The following is a 16,517-nucleotide window of genomic DNA, read 5'->3' as shown; positions in this document are numbered from 1 at the left end:
CCCAAGACTGGAAAAAATCACATTTTATTATTTTTGGAAGATTTAAGTAGAGTAATATTTAGGCATAGTACACTAAAGGACTTAAGAAATAAATAAACAACTAGCATTGAGAGAGTGTTTCAGCATTAGTGAGGATTTCAGGCTTGTTGATATATGCACTGAACAAATAACATCGAAGCTCAGAAGCTGAATCGGTACATAAGTAGAACAAGATCGTAGAGTTTTGTAGGGAAATTGTTCACCTATTGGTGAAGAAAAGAAAGATCAAGTGCTTTTACACAAAGTATACAGTATGCTGAAGTTAATCCATTCAATATTACTATTAAAGTATTGTACGGTTTCCCCTCCCTATATGCTGTAGGGAGTAAACCACATATCTGGACCAGATGCTATGAATATTACCTTCAAAATGACATCTCAAACATAAATGATCGACTGCAGGACTGTGTTAGGATAGCTGAGTGTTCCTGTAACTTTCCACGGTCCAAAAAATAGCACACTCAAGTAAAAAGTAACCATCATCGGAATGTTTCTCGGGCAAGATATTTGCATGCTATTGCGAATGTCTTCATGGAGATGAGCAAGAACAAATGATTAAAAATGACAGAAAGACTAACCTCTAAAGTGTATGCTGATCTTACTCGTATTCAAACGCATATCAGGGAAATGCTGATCCAACGATGTGGCAAGCTAATGTTAAATACTAATATGAAGGCTAGAGATGGGAGTCATCCCTTTTAGGTGGTTCCTCAAATGGATCTTCGAGTGATTCCTCTGTGGGTGGAGCGTCTGCCATCAGAAAGGAGTCTGTTGATTGGTTACTGATCCTCAAAGGTGCCAGGCGACGCAGGTTGTTGGGACTCCATGGTAGTTGGCGCTGTGCCCTTTGAGAAGGTGCTACGCTCGTGTCGTTCTCAGCCTCTGTTAACCACGGAGGAGGAGGAACCTCCATCTCTGGCATGAATGCTGGATTTTCTATACCTGGTACCCAAAAAGAGGGAGTATAACATTTGGGGGGAAAAATTAAGTGTCTACAGTGAAAAGATGTCCGAATCAGTTCAGAATGAATGCTGTTTCTCACCTCCTTTTGCGAATCTCGAGGGGGAATTGCCACCTGCAGCCCTTCCATCAGCGCTGGATGTACTGTCTACTTCTGAGAACTCAAAATCTAAACAATATATACATAATACACCAGGGTATATGGGTGGAAAAAAACATTACTGTAATGCATACTTGATTCAAATTTTTAGATCCAAATAATCCTAAAACACTAATAAAATTTGTTACCTTCATCTCCATATGGATGGGCTGCATTGTCTAGAGCCCTCAAATTAGACATCTGGAAACACGCACAAGATTATTATAGTACATTTACTGTCTGTATGGCCAAAAGTTTGTGGACACCTGACCATCACACCCATATGTGATTGTTGAACGTCTTATTCCAGATTTATTCCCACTTTTGCTGTTATAATAATAATCTCTACTCTTCTGGTAAGACTTTCCACTAGATTTTGGAGCGTGGCTGTGGGGATTTGTGTTCATTCAGCTACAAGAGCATTAGTGAGGTTGAGGTCAGGTGCTGATGTTGGGATGTCGAGGAGACTCCAGTTCCAGTTCATCCTAAAGTTGTTCAGTGGGGATGAGGTCAGGACTCCTGAGTTCTTCCGCTTTCTTCCAACCTTAACACACCATGTCTTCATGGAGCTCACTTTGTGCTTAGGGAACAGGTTTGGGGCCTCTTAGATCCCGTGAAGGGAAATTGTAATGCTACAGCATACAAACACATTCTATACAACTGTGTGCTTCCAATTTTGTGGCAACAGTTTGGGGAAGAACCGCATATGGGGGTTTGAAGGTAAAGCGTCCACAAACCTCTGGCCATAAAGTGTATATTGTATTGCAGACTAAGTTAAGCAGATTTCGGTCTATGGTTTTACAATCAGTTGTTCTGAAAGAGTTCTCACTTTCTGGTTTGTCTCTTTCTTGGGATGCTTTGTGATTTTCTTGGCTGGAGAGACCCCCATCTTGGCAGATTTGAATGATTCAAGGCGATTTCTCATGGTTCTCTGGAAGATCTCCTGTACCTCATCTTCACTCTGGTTGATGGTGAAGTCACTACGGCTATACCTGTGGCGGTGCTGTAGAAAGAAATGCAGACATACTAGTGTATAGATTTGAGATTTCTGGGTAGGGGTGTGTGTATGATCCAATTTTGCATGATAGACATACATTTTTCCTGCTTCTGTACAGATGTTGCTGCAGTAAGTGGTGGGCATTGATGTCCTCGTTGACGGCTTTCATATCTTGCTCATGAATATTCAGAGACACAGAGGGAATGGTGTCCCGTCTGGGTGGAAATATACACCAAATGTATACATATTGTGTGTCATTAATGATGACTTTTTCCCCAAGGTTATAAGAGACAGTTTAACCTCTGTAGGGCAATAATGAACTTATAGTGGTGTGTCTTTCATAAACAGTCCTATGTTTACTTTTATTTTTCACTCTCATTACTGGAGCTGCAGTGCATGCAGGTGACTATTTACACTCTCAGCTCTGAGGACGTGACCTTCAGAGCAATGGAAGAGAAGCTGTACTTTTCTCATGTCATATTACAGTACATTAATAAAAGAAATGAACATACACTCTAAAAATAGCTAGGCTAAAAACAAACCACATTTTGGTTCATTTGGGAAACCAGCACGAGTTGTTTTAACCCACAGGTGCTGACCCAACATGTGGGGTTAAATTTATTTATTTATTTATTTATTTTAAATCATGGCTAAGAATGACTACATTGATGGGATATAGACACTCAAGTTGTTAGTTACATATCCTACTAGCATAAAAGAAGGTTCAGCAAGGCCTTTTTCTCTACAAAAAAAGCACTCAACGTAACTAAACCATGACAACTCAGTATTACATCTTTGTATGAATATCAAACAAAGGACTAGAATTAGCTTGACTCCAGTGCTAGCCGATTATCTGAGAAATGTTCCAGAGGAAATGTGAGGAAAATGATAACTAGCTAGAAGTAGCATTAATAGTTTTGTATTATAGCAATTGCTAATGCAAGTGTAAATATGCTTATGTAATTTAATTAAACCTTTAAAATTTCCTTTTTTTGAAAGTATGATACCGTTTTTTCCCCTGAAATATCATTAACTAGTGTATTTGTATTTATACTAGTGACAGTATGCTAATGCTGGCTCTCAAGACCACAGACTATATATTAGTAAAAAAAAAAAAAGTTCATGCCTACATTAATGTCTAGTTGATACAGAAGTTTGAACAATAATTACAAATGGTTCAACTAAACTATAATTTAAGTTAAATGTGGACAAAAAGCTTATTTGTTATAGATTTCTACAAGTGCCTTTCGGATCCTCAACCCAACACCCTATGTCACCCATTATCAACCCAATTTGGGTCACATTATCCAAACAATCTTAACAGCACCTTTTTTTAGTGTATTTATTTATACTATATAGGAGAAAAGTGCTTCTCTGAGTTTACATCTGCCATACATAGTTGATAAGATCCAGTACACTTACATGATGGAGGTCATTGGCACGTTGTCACTGCCATAGTCTAACTCAGATGTGATGTCAGGCATCACTCCAGAAAACTCCAAACCAAATTTTTTCTCGAAATTAACATTAGTGCCTTCACTGTTGCGCAGGAAAGCCAGAGATCCTCGTTTTTCTCCCTGCGATAAGACAATATTCAAGTAAGACTTTTATACTTCCCCGGTGAAACTTTGCCTGTTCAATCAGCCTGTTTACAGATAGTAATATTATATCTGGGATCAAATAAACAGGTCATTTGTAATCCCAGTTCACACCTCAGTAACATAATTAACAGCATCCTCCAGGTTAAGTTTGTGGAAGATGCTGAAAAGGTAGTCTTGGTTTTTCCTGGCTTCTGGCTTCATCAAAAACCAGGTGACATACGTCCCCTCGAACCGCTTCCATCTGTAAAAACATTTATGCCAGCATATAAGACATAAACTAGTAGAGTTGTTTTTGTTTTGTTTGTTTGTTTGTTGTTGGTTTTTTTAGAAAAATGCTGCAGTGTCATGATATCAAGATCTTCATGTTCCAGCACCAACCCTCTGGTCCACCAGTTATCTCCTATGCGTCCAGTAATGTCCTCCATTGCTGCCAGAATATGTTCACATGCCTGTGGCACAAATACATGTAATTAAATTCAGTCAAGCTGGTACATGTAGAGTTTCTGAAATAGATTCTGTGCGTTTTTTGTTCTCTGAGTACAATAGGTTAAGTTACCCTGTTGTTCACTTTCTCAATAAGCTTCAGTTCAGATGGAATCACCCTCTTAACTTTTAGCCATTGGACAAAAGGCTTCATAGTGAGACCCTGAGAAATCAGAAGATTATGGTGTAACAGATGCAGAAATGCCAGAAGTATGTTGGATGCCTGATCATGACCTTCATATGGGGTTCTTCCCAAAAATGTTATACATTTACATTTACATTTATTCATTTAGCAGACATTTTTATCCAAACCTTACAAATGAGGAAATACAAGCAAAGCGATATATCAAGCGGAGAACAATACAAGTAGTGCTACCATACAAGACTTTCAATTGAGTTCTAGAAAAGCAAAGTGCTCAGAGTAGAGGTGTAAAAGAAAGAGTAATTTTTTAGTTTTGTTTTATATTAAAGGATAATGTGGGGTTTGTTTTTAGGGGTTAGTTGTGTGCTCAGAGAAGAGGTGGGTCTTTAGCTGTTTTTTGAAGATAGTGACAGATTTTGCAGTTCGGATTGCGGTTTGAAGTTCATTCCACCACTGAGGGACGGTTAGTGTGAAGGTTTGGAAAGGGACCTTGAGCCACACTGAGTAGGCACTACTAAGTGTTGGTCATTGATTGATCGCAGATTGCGTGAGGGAACGTAAACCTCAAGGAGAGAGTTGAGGTAGGAGGGTGTTGTTCCAGACAAGGTTTTGTATGTGAGCATCAAGGCCTAGAATTTGATATGGGCGGCTACAGGAAGCCAGTGGAGGGAGATGAAGAGGGGTGTAACATGGGTTCTCTTGGGCTGGTTGAAGACGAGGCGTGCTGCTGCATTCTGAATCATCTGGAGGGGTTTGATGGAGTTGTTTGGGAGGCCTGAGAGTAGTGAGTTGCAGTAGTCCAGTTTTGATATGACAGAGCCTGGACCAATAGCTGTGTAGCCTGTTCGGTGAGATAGAGTTTGATTCTATTGATGTTATACAGAATGAACCTACAGGACCATGCAGTTGTAACATGAAGCACATGATTGTCTATAATGCCTTTATATACTGTAACATTACAACTTCCATACCTGTTCCAGCACTGCATTAGGGAGTGTTGGCAATACCATTATTGGCATGCATTTGTAATGGGATGTTGAACAAGCAAATATGGGTGTAATGCTCAGGTGTCCATATAATTTTAGCCATATAGGGTACTTTGTCTACTGATGATTATACGAATGTAGAACTTGTGTAATGAAGTGACAGTTGTACCTGAAGTATGACAGTAAAGTACACGACAATGAGTGTTGTGCTGATCATCAGGTTCTTCTCTTTAATCCTGGTCTCATCCAGTGAAGCTGCCAATCCATATGCCACGGCCCCACGCAGACCACCATAACTCATCACTATCTGATCAATGATTTCCATGGGAACCAGTCTATACCGGTTTAAACACCAAGTCAAGCTAAAGACGCCTGGAGATTCAACACATAACAGAAACCACTCGGATTCAGACATTGGTGAGAAGGGTATTAAATAAAAGGTGACGATATCATGTATAATTTGATCGGAGTTATAGACCAAGATTACTTGTTCTTTCAGATGAACCCAACATTAAATGTAACACAATAAACTCACCTATAAATCTGTAGATTATAGCAAAGAGCAGTGTAAGGAAAATGAAGCCAGTATTCCACACCCAGATGACATTATCGATGGCGGAGATACCCAAGAAGACAAAGATCATGGTCTCTGAGCCAACTGCGAATACTTTCATGGCATACCGCACTGTAGTTACAGACTTTTCATCCATGTTAGCATTCACGTATTTCTGGCAACAAACACCGAAGAAAGTGATTCTGTAAAAGGAACAAGGGAAACCTTGTCAAAGACATGAAAAACAAGTCAAATAAGTCAAAGTGATATGCAAGAACAGCCAATATTGGCTGAAATTATGCAAAGATTGTACCGTCTCATGACTAAGTCCTATTATAATTGTATGAGATACTATATTGTGACATTTGATGAAAAAAGAACATGTTGATTCTATCAAAAAGATGGTGAAGCATATCTTCTTACGAAAGGATGGAAGAGAGTGAAAGCATCTCGGCTGTGAGGTAAGACAGATAGCCAAGCACAAAGATGAAACCAGCCTCAATGATCTGAACTTTCCCAGTATACTTGGTCAACAGTGAGATGATGATGGCATACGCAACACCAACCAATGAACCTCCAAATGCCACTATGAAAAATGAGACTGAAGAGAGACAAAAAAAGGTGAAATGGGTGTAGAAAGCAAATATGATTAACTGTAGTTACATCTCCATAGCACAAGAATGTTCACATTTTAAGGTTTATGCCCACACCTATGCCTTTGATGATTTCAACAGCATTAATCTTTGGCCCTCCCAGAGACACAAAGGCATCAAAAACGTTGTACAGTACCTGTTGAGTGACAATGAGACTAAATTAAAATCTGCAACAAAGGCGTCACGCATTAAGCCGTTATAACTTGAATCCATGGACTGACCACTGTGACGCCGTCATTGAGCAGCGACTCTCCAAACACCCAGATGAAAAGCACTTCATTCACATGCACTTCCTCGAACACAGCAATCACAGCCACTGGATCAACAGCAGCAAGCAAGCTTCCGAATAGCAGAAACTGTAACAATCCGATCTGGAGGTCACCTGATGAGCAGATATAAGTGATCAAATCATCCTTACACAGTTTACTGTATGTTACTAAATTAGTTATGGCAGATAGTGTGAGGGTTTTAAGAAAACACTCCGATATACCCATAGCTCCTCCTAGATAGCAGCCCCAGAGAGAGACCCCCACTGCAGCTGCGTTCCAGACTGTCCCAATAACGGCATGCACCAGGATGGCACCCAGGTTGCTGAAGAAAAGCTTGTTGGGCATGAAGTAACCCGTGTCCAAGATGATTTGTGGCAGTAAGAAGAAGAAAAAGTTTCTTGGGGTGAGTGAAAACGTCTGTACCTTGTCTGCACCCCAGATGATACCACCCAGAATAAAACCACAGATGATCAGGAGTCCACTCTCGGGGAAAAAGCTTTTAAGCCAGGTATTCATCTGTATCACTGCAAAGAGATTGCAAAACTGATTAATTTGTAGAAATCAGTGAAGATAATTTGTACAGATTATATCACCCTTTATAAGTATCTCTTTATATTTCCAATATTAAGATTCCCTATACAAGAGAATCACATCACTTGCCAAGTAATGCACACTACCTTATTGTAGATAGGGCTGCTATGATTCTGAGCATTATGCAGAAATTTATTTATTTATTTATTTTTTTTTTTAAAGGGCATGGTTTTCCATAACTGGAAGTCAAGAAATAACATCCGTTCAATCCAAGAGGGTAGAGAAATAGTCAAATACTACAAAATGTACAGTACAATACAACATAAAACAAAGGCAACCCGAGTAAACACACAATACCGTTTTTATTAAAAAATTTTATTGAAGCAAAAAAAGTTAGCCAACACCTATCACCCATGTGAAAAACTAATTGCCCTCTTAAACTTAAAATCTGGTTATGCAACCTTTAGCAGCATTAACTTCAATCAAACGCCTCAGATAACCGCAGATCAGTCTTTCACTTACTCCTATGCTTTGGCTCATTGTCTTGCTGCATAATCCAGTTGAACTTGAGTTTCAACTTACAGACTGACGACCAGACATTCTTCTTTAGGATTTTCTGGTAGAGAGCAGAATTCATGTTTCCCTCAATTGCAAGTCACCCAGACCCTGAAGCAGCAAAGCATCCCCACACCATCACACTTCCACCACCATGCTTGACCATATGTATGATGGTCTTTTTGTGGAATTCTGTGTTGGGTTTACTCCAGATGTAATGGGACACCTGTCTTTCAAACTCATCAGTCCACAAAACATTCTTCCAAAAGGTTTGAGGATCATCAAGGTGTGTTTTGCAAAGTTCAGACGAGCCTTAATGTTCTTCTGAGTTAGCAGTGGTTTTAACCTCACCAATCTTCCATGGATGCCATGTCTTCCTGATAGTAGTGTCATGAACATGACCCTTATTGATGAAAGAGAGGCCTGTATTGATGTTTGATGTTGTCTTTGAACATTTGATGTTGTCTTTGGCTCTTTTGTGACTTGCTGGATGAGTTGTTTCTGTGCTCTTGGAGGAATTTTGGAAGGTCGGCCAATTCTGGGAATGTCCACTACTGCGCTGAGTTTTTCCATTTGGAGATTTTATATATATATATATATATATATATATATATATATATATATATATATATATATATATATATATATATAAAATTTTCTCTTTCACAAAGTTGTTAAACATAAATTAACCCAAGATCCTTGGTCCCCAAAAATGGAAGCGTGATTCAGTCTGGGGAGAGGTCTGAAAGAATGGAGATACAAAGTGGAACTATCCATTCCAGGACATAGGAGAGGGAGATGATAATTCACTCTTTATTATCTTCAGAGCTCTGGAATCAAGTAGACCATATTCCAGATTTTGGTTCTGTCTACATTTTTAACCTTTAACCATTATACAGAAACCTTTCAGCCTTTTAATGTTTTCACACTTAACTTTTCAACTTTTTAACATTTTAAAATCAGTGAAAGAAAAACATTGTAATATCTTTTAACTCTGTTAGCAGGTTTAGCAACGCCTGTCAAGTCAACATGAAAGTTCATCCATGAACTTTAACTTTCTGGTTGATCATTGATACCTTTTTTTTAACTAACAACAAAAGACATTGTGGGACTTTATTTGAGTTTGCTTCAATTTGTAGTGAGGACACATAGCGTTCGTGAACAGCCATGTTGACCTCCTCAATGAGGAACGGCAGGCTGTATGGCCTCGTGGGCATGCAAATGTGTATCAGGATACTGCAAGTGCGTCATGTAGGACAGGGCATAAATTTTTTTGCTTGTTTGTGGTCTCAAAATTGGATTGTGATACTAATAATTACATCATATTTTTCCTACACACCCAAACAAAAGTGTGACTGTGTAATTTCAGTGGATTTCTATAGAGATCACATTTCACTGAAATGGGCTTGAGGGGGGAAAAAGGTGCATTTACGTAGAAGATGTATAAATAAACTGGTTTTTAAAACAGAATTGTAACCGTCTCTGGCCAAGTCTCATGAGAAACGAAACAAAAAAAAATCTTTAAATACATATCTGGTGTCAAATGGTCTGAATGAAGCTGTCCCTGCAAAAAATTAAATAAAATAAAAATAAAAAATAATAGAAACGCTCATAGAATTTTTTATGCTTTTAATGGTTTTAATTGGAATTGTATTGGTTTTAATGGAAACTGTAGTGGTCCCTGTGGGTCTCTAGTGGTAATTTGTTGCCTTTTATTGGTGGCATGTTATGTCTAGTGAATACCATTAAGGATCTATGTGTTTAATGTGTAATGGAAACCATTTGATAATGGTTGTAATGATTAACAGCTGATGATTGTAATGGTATTGTAGTGAAAAACTTTAGAATTTCTGTGATAGTTTTCAGTAGGGATAACAGCCCATAGACATCTCAGAGATGGGCACTGGTGGTAGGTTCAGTGCAGAGTTTCAGAATTACTTAATTATTTAATGAAAACATACACTTTATGCGATATATATACACTTATTTGTATGGTATTTCTACATACCAGAAATCTTTGCCACTCCAGCAACAAGAATCCACAGTACTACCAGGTAAGGAGTCTCCACATGGCCCCATCTTACTGCCACTACATTGAGATTTGTTAAGTTTGTCTCTCTGTGGTTATGCATCGCCTCACCAGACTGTCCTCCAGCCACTGGCTTAGTTGCACATATCAGAAATGCAACCCCCAGAAAATAGAGACGGGTCAAGCGAAGCATTGAGTCGGGTCACAGGTTCTTTCTGCCTTTTCCACACTTGCAGCACGGTTATTCAGTAGCTATGTCTAGTCCAGAGGTGCCCATGAAAGTAGCCTCATCTCTCTCTCTCTCTCTCTCTCTCACACACACACACACACACACACACACACACTCACGCACACTCACACACACAGACTCTTCTAAACTTCTTTTGGCCCTGGTCAGCACTGGTGCAATAGCCTAAGGGTAGAGTTCTTGAGAAATCCACTCACACCCTTTTAAACTGACCTTGATGGACTGTAGAGAGCTAAAAAAAAAAAAAAAAAAAAAAACTCTCCTCATTGGACACAGAGCTATGTGTGACGTTTATGAAACATATTAAATATTCAAGTACCGTAAAAAAACATTTTTTAAAAAGCAGGGGTTCGCAAACTTCTCAAACTGTTTAAAAACAACAACAACAATAAAACAACAGAACAAACAAAACAAAGAAAACAAAAAAAAATCCATATAGATTTATTTTATGAACATAATCTAACTATTATGCATATTAGCTGAATGTGGACAATAATACAGTATTTATGGCTATTTATTAAGGATTTTAAAAAAATATTTCTATTAATATATTAAATTGATATTTTCATGAGATTCAAGTTGACATTATTTAAAGGACTGCCTGTTTCTCAGTTCTTCAGGTATGGATTAAGACCTGTTCAATTAAAAACGTGACCTCTAATATCAGTGATTCATAACTATAAGAACTCATTAATACATATTATAACTTTCATAGTGGTGAGTTGTGATTTGCAGCACCGGAACAAATATCACACACACACACAAACACACAAACACACACGCACACCCTGGCTATCTTAAATAGGATCGTTGCCATTTTATTGCTTTTGAACATTTTTATTTTATATCATTAACACATTAAGGAACACGTTGTGTGTGAATGTTCGAGCTTGTTTATCATTCACTATGTCCTACTGTAGGCAGTGAGCTTATGCCATTTTTTGTTGGTAATATAGATATCAGAATGTGTAATATTTAGTAATGCAAATCAACCATTTGAAATGTTATAGCAACATAATCAGCTAAATATTCAATATGACAAAAATGTCATTCCTTTATTTAATATTATATGATAACAAATATTTATCGAAAAGTCTCACAGTTCAGCTACTACTTAAACTATAATATGAGTTACATGACAGGATGTTAATGATTTATGGCTGATTTGATTTTTCTCCTGAAATGTGTACACAGTCCTAGCTACATGTTGGACGGACTGTACTAAATGACTGTCACACTGAAGATGGTATGTTTGGTATTTGGTATTGGTAAAAAATAAAAACTCCAAACATACCAATTTCGATACAAAATATGTTCGTTTTTTGAACCACATATTCCGAGTGGATATTTTGCCTTAACAAATGCACAACTGAGAACAGTAAGCGTCATTATCCTTTTCTCTGCGAGCAGTTGGTGATTTATTTCATTTTATTTTATTCGGCATGCATGTCGCATATCCCACCTGCAAACTGCACAAAGGGAACGACCTTGAAGTCGACAGTTTTGTTACTAATCTCGAATGATTCAACAAGCTTTCCTTAACACTCATGTCCTCTGCAGGAACTTCATTGTAATGATTGACACGAGTCTTTCCAAACGTCTGTTAGTGAGCCTTCCGGTGTGAAGAGTGACAGAGTTTAGTATGATTATAGTGTTTCCTTTCAGTTAGAAACAGATTTAAGGTTGTTCATACACTGAAATGGATTTGTGCTGTATATTAGACTGTATATTTAATGCTGAGACAGCACAGGCTTCCCCTGTGTTATAAAAATACAGCACTGGAATGGTATTAATGGTATCAAAAGCAGACATTATTATTTATGACTCGTGTCAATCATTACAAACAAAGTTTATACAACAGAAGTCAAATATTTCTTTCTTGTCGAGTATTGCCAAGTTCTACAAGTGTTATATTCAGGGATTTGTTTGTGTCTGACTTTTTTACTCTCTCTAACCAAAAGTACACTGATTTAAATACAGCAGGAGCTGCTGAAGCCAACGTCACATACCGTAGCATCTCACAGCTTCAAGGACACACAATTACACAAGTGAGCCATTAGTTATTTAAAGCATCCATTATTAACCCAGACTCTATCCACACACCGGTAGTGAGAGTGGCACTAAGAAGAAGAAGAAAAAAATCACTGCAGACAAGTGATATTTCCCGAAATGCTTTGCACTGGGTTATTAAACATACAAACGGCCTGCAGGGCATGGTTAAAAGAAATAAACACACACACACACACATACACACACACACACACACACAACAGAGTGCTTAACTCTGTTCAATTGGTGTTAAATTTGCAGTGACTTTCCAAAGGGAGAGTTGTCAATGAGTACAAATTTACCTAGTGATACCTTATTTAGTGATTTAGTCCCCTAGTCCTAACACAACACCCATGTCTATGTTAAACCTGCAGAATGCATCCAAACTAAGAACGTTATGAAAAGAAAGTATGAAAAGATCTCCCTCTGTGGAGGCAATGCCATCATATTTCTCTCAATAATGTAAACCTCACATCACTCCTATCATTAGCCGAAGCAGGATGTCATTGTTGGCCTACCGAGTTTGCAAAGCCAGCAGACAAAGATCCATAGGGCCACCAGGTACGGGGTTTCCACATGGTGCCATTTCCATGTGACGACCGGCAGTGTCATGATGGTCGTAGTAGAAGCGTTGGCGGTAGTTTCTGACCCTGTGCTACTGCTGGATGAGCTGCTGCTGCTGCTACTGCTGCTCCTTAACAGGTCAGCCCAGCATGAAGAACTGAATATTAATAGTATGACGACGAAAAAGCTTAGCCTGGGTAAAAGTGCCATATTGGACAGGTTTCACTTTTTTAGTCCTGCGTTTTTTTTTCACCTGCTTGTCCTCTCTGACCTTGGAAGTCTTTTCTCCTGTAAACGTTGAGACTATTCTTACATATTTCTTCTTACTTAGCCCTAGACTCAGTCTCTTTCTATATTTCTCTAACACACTTTCGTCAGTCTGCAGCATGTATATATCACCTGCGTCTATCCCTTCCTTAGGCATTGCTCCTCCTCTGGCTCAATAGTGATCCAGTAATGGTTAGGATCCAGCCACACCCTCTTGACTCACCTGTATTAATAAGAACCAGTAGCCACCATGAAACTGGATCCAGTTCCAAAACGATTGCTGTCCAACTCCAGTGCTTATCAGTTGAGACAAGTCATTTTTCTTCACTAATATTACTGTAGCAGACTACTGTTTTCTCTCAAACATCTTCCCGAAAATGTGTATAGGAAGAAATGTGCAAACCAACACACAGTCAGGGAACCGTACGGTTTTAAGGTGTCAACAATGTAAATGTATAATCAAAGCATCAATAGTGGACCATAAGAGCCAATTTAAGCTTATGTATCCTAATGATGTCCTTCTACATCTGTGCTACTCTCTAGATCTAAACAAAATCATTGCAGAATCCATAATGATGGGTTCTGTTCAGACAGTTTGTCGTGATGATGAAGGATTGTATTCTAATTAAATTCTAGGGATTATGCTAAAAGTCAGTTTGGGAAATCAACTTACCATAAATGTTACAATCTTATATCAAACATACAGTCAACCAACCAAATCTCAATTTTACAAGGCAAAGCTGAAGTTTACAAGGTGGTTACCTGGTTAAAACACTAACCAGTAGATACACAGTGTAGGTCATGTGCCCTTAGACTATTTACACAGAAGATTACATTCATGGATAATTAAACATTATTTTATTTGAACAAATAGCTGAATGTGCACGCCTTAGAACAACTAAGGAAGTTCTCTGAATCAGTGGTAAAATCAAACACACTTTTCTTGTCTTTTCTTTTCTTTGTTTGATTATCTAGTAACAAGGTGATTCATTTTAATTGTTCTGCTTCTGATAGAAATTCTGTGTGGAGAATAAACACAGGTAGAATTGGACAGAGGAAGACAAAATGCTGAGAAGGAGTAACTGATCAAATCTGGATTGACCGTGCAGTAAAATGGACAAAGAAGTCTTTTATCTTTGGGGGTTTTCTTTTTTTATTGTGTCCAAATGAATTTGTTTATTTTAAAAAAGAGGATATCTTTAAGAACATGAATAATGTACACTTATAAGATATGTAAATAATGTTTTTGTATGGAAGATGGACAAGAAATGTACAGGATGGCTTAAATATCAAAATCAGGTAGCTTTGATTTCAAGATGAGACTAGATCATCTGGAATAGAGCTCACATTTCTTGCCTTTTATTTCCCCTCTGTAATTAGCATCCCCTCTGTGTTTGGTTTGTGACCTCTAGTTTGTCTAATTAGTTTCTGCCTTTGTTTTCTCTTAGTAATTCTGTACATTTTGCTCATTTGTTTGTTGAATCTGTCTCATGTGTTATGCTCTATTGTAATACAGATAAAGCCCTGGGTTTTAATCAGCCTCTGAAGCCATCCCATCGTGTGTTATAGCCACCTCACGCCCATCTCGTGTTTAACCCAATAATGAAGCCATCTTCATCTTGTTTACAGTGCACCTTCTCATATCCCGGCTTGCCTCTTCATTTATTCTTTTATTCCAGTTACCTGATATCTCATGCCGTACTGAGACAACTCTGAGGTCTAATGTTGTCAATAACTAGGTATTATACATTATGTCCTATGGAATCAGTGAGGATATTCCAAATGCAACAGAGTAGTGTGATGATGCAGGATTTCTCTTTATAAAACACACTGTTTGAGTATAGACCGCAATTTAGGACTAAGGCTCCTTAGCTCCTTAGGCAAGTAGTTAGAAATGACCTTGTATTTCACAGTAAATTGCATTAGTGACCATCTTGATCCTATTATTATTATTGTTATTTTTATTACTATTATTTTCATTGTGCCTAATGAGGTACAATTGCATGAGCAAAATCCATCTCATGTACACAGTTTCAGGCAGTGCATCATTACAGATTTATTACTCGTACTTGCAGACCTTATCTTGACATAAGTTGGCAAATTGGCAAAATATCAATACTTTAATCACACCTGATTTTCTCTGGAAATTTTCTCAAGATGAGTAATTCCAAAATAGTGGCCACATCCCAGGATACAACATTTCATAAATCTGTTGAAACAACAGGTTTGGAAGAACCTGACTGCTCACAACAGATAGCTAAAAAATCTTCATGTATTTCCATTTTGCAAGAATGAAACAGGTTTAAAATTTTAAACTAAACCCAGTTTCTTTAAACTATTGCAACAGCAAATAATTTAGGAACTGTTGCTTCTAAGGTTGTTATAACATTAGTTAAATCATTCTTGTACTAAATATTAGAGATGAATATCAGGCAAAAAATTTATACCAGTATAATCAGATTTGGAAAAGGAATTGATTTTTTTAATTGGAAATGTTTGCATATAAAGAGACTTCGCTTTTAGGATTGATTTGATTATATTTGTACTTTGTTATATTTATTATACAGGGTGTCCCAAAAGTCTCCATACATAGGGGACTATGTTTGCCAGCACCATCTCGGTTGTGCCTTCGTCAGTGGATGTTCGTGTCCTGGATGTCCACTTCTTCACGGTCAGTCCACAACACTTCCTGTCTTTTTGAATTTGTTTATAAGTTTGGTGACAGTGTCATGTGTGTGATATGCTTGCCATGTTTCCTGTTAAAGTCCTTCACAACCTTGTGACATCCTAATGATCCAGCCATGAGAAATATTTCAATACGTTCTTCTTGTGTCAAAGGCATTTTTAAAGGCTGTCTAAACAATATATATATATATATATATATATATATATATATATATATATATATATATATATATATATATATATATATATATAATTTTTTATTTATTTATTTATTTATTTTAAAGTATTAAACATTTTGGAAGACATTTTGCTAATTCATTTCTCGAATTGTAGTAAAATGTTTGGTGTTGATATACAATAATTCTACCTGCGTTTCATTAAGTATCACTTGGGAGTTGAGAATTCTTCATGGGGGTCCAAGATTTAGCATAAACTATTATTGGAAAAAGGGATTATTTCCTTAAGTAAGTGGCCTGAGTGAAGACTGAGGCTGACACCAAGAACAACTGTCTATGTAAAAGCCCTGATCAAGCGTCTTAGTAATTAACCTATAAACAAGACCACAAGATTTCGAAACAGACCTGTAAGTATGACTCGTGATTTCCCAAGTCCAGTATGAAACTCTCTTCCTGATACCATGACCTTCTGTCATTTTATCCAAGTTTGGAAGTTGGACTTACTGTGAATTTACTGTTTTGCCTTCACTGCAACCTGGTGAGCCGTGCTAACCACTTGAAGATCAGTTCAACGAATGGGTATTTACAGTAA

At 37.7% G+C, this 16,517-nt stretch overlaps 1 protein-coding gene across 3 annotated transcripts; it reads right to left on the bottom strand.

Annotated features, from left to right (window-relative positions):
• Positions 1-8: 8 nt before the first annotated feature.
• Positions 9-13,175, bottom strand: slc9a3.1 (solute carrier family 9 member A3, tandem duplicate 1). Of its 3 annotated transcripts, none has more exons than XM_017481474.3 (16): positions 12,752-13,175; positions 7,044-7,346; positions 6,775-6,935; positions 6,611-6,689; positions 6,324-6,501; positions 5,883-6,103; positions 5,517-5,719; positions 4,293-4,382; positions 4,115-4,185; positions 3,848-3,977; positions 3,558-3,712; positions 2,233-2,350; positions 1,968-2,141; positions 1,288-1,339; positions 1,082-1,168; positions 9-981 (listed from the first exon to the last, which is right to left on the bottom strand). In XM_017481474.3, exons 1-16 carry the CDS (start codon positions 13,005-13,007, stop codon positions 716-718), a joined length of 2,544 nt encoding a protein of 847 aa, XP_017336963.1. In that variant the 5' UTR covers positions 13,008-13,175; the 3' UTR covers positions 9-715. The 3 variants fall into 3 exon arrangements, with proteins under 3 accessions (XP_017336963.1, XP_017336964.1, XP_047015091.1); XM_017481475.3 differs by lacking the exon at positions 12,752-13,175 and adding an exon at positions 9,917-10,360; XM_047159135.2 differs by lacking the exon at positions 4,293-4,382.
• Between the last annotated feature and the right edge of the window lie 3,342 nt (positions 13,176-16,517).

Source organism: Ictalurus punctatus, chromosome 12 (assembly GCF_001660625.3).
Source record: "Ictalurus punctatus breed USDA103 chromosome 12, Coco_2.0, whole genome shotgun sequence".
In the NCBI taxonomy this organism is placed as follows: domain Eukaryota; kingdom Metazoa; phylum Chordata; class Actinopteri; order Siluriformes; family Ictaluridae; genus Ictalurus; species Ictalurus punctatus.
This window is presented reverse-complemented; position numbering and strand designations above follow the sequence as displayed.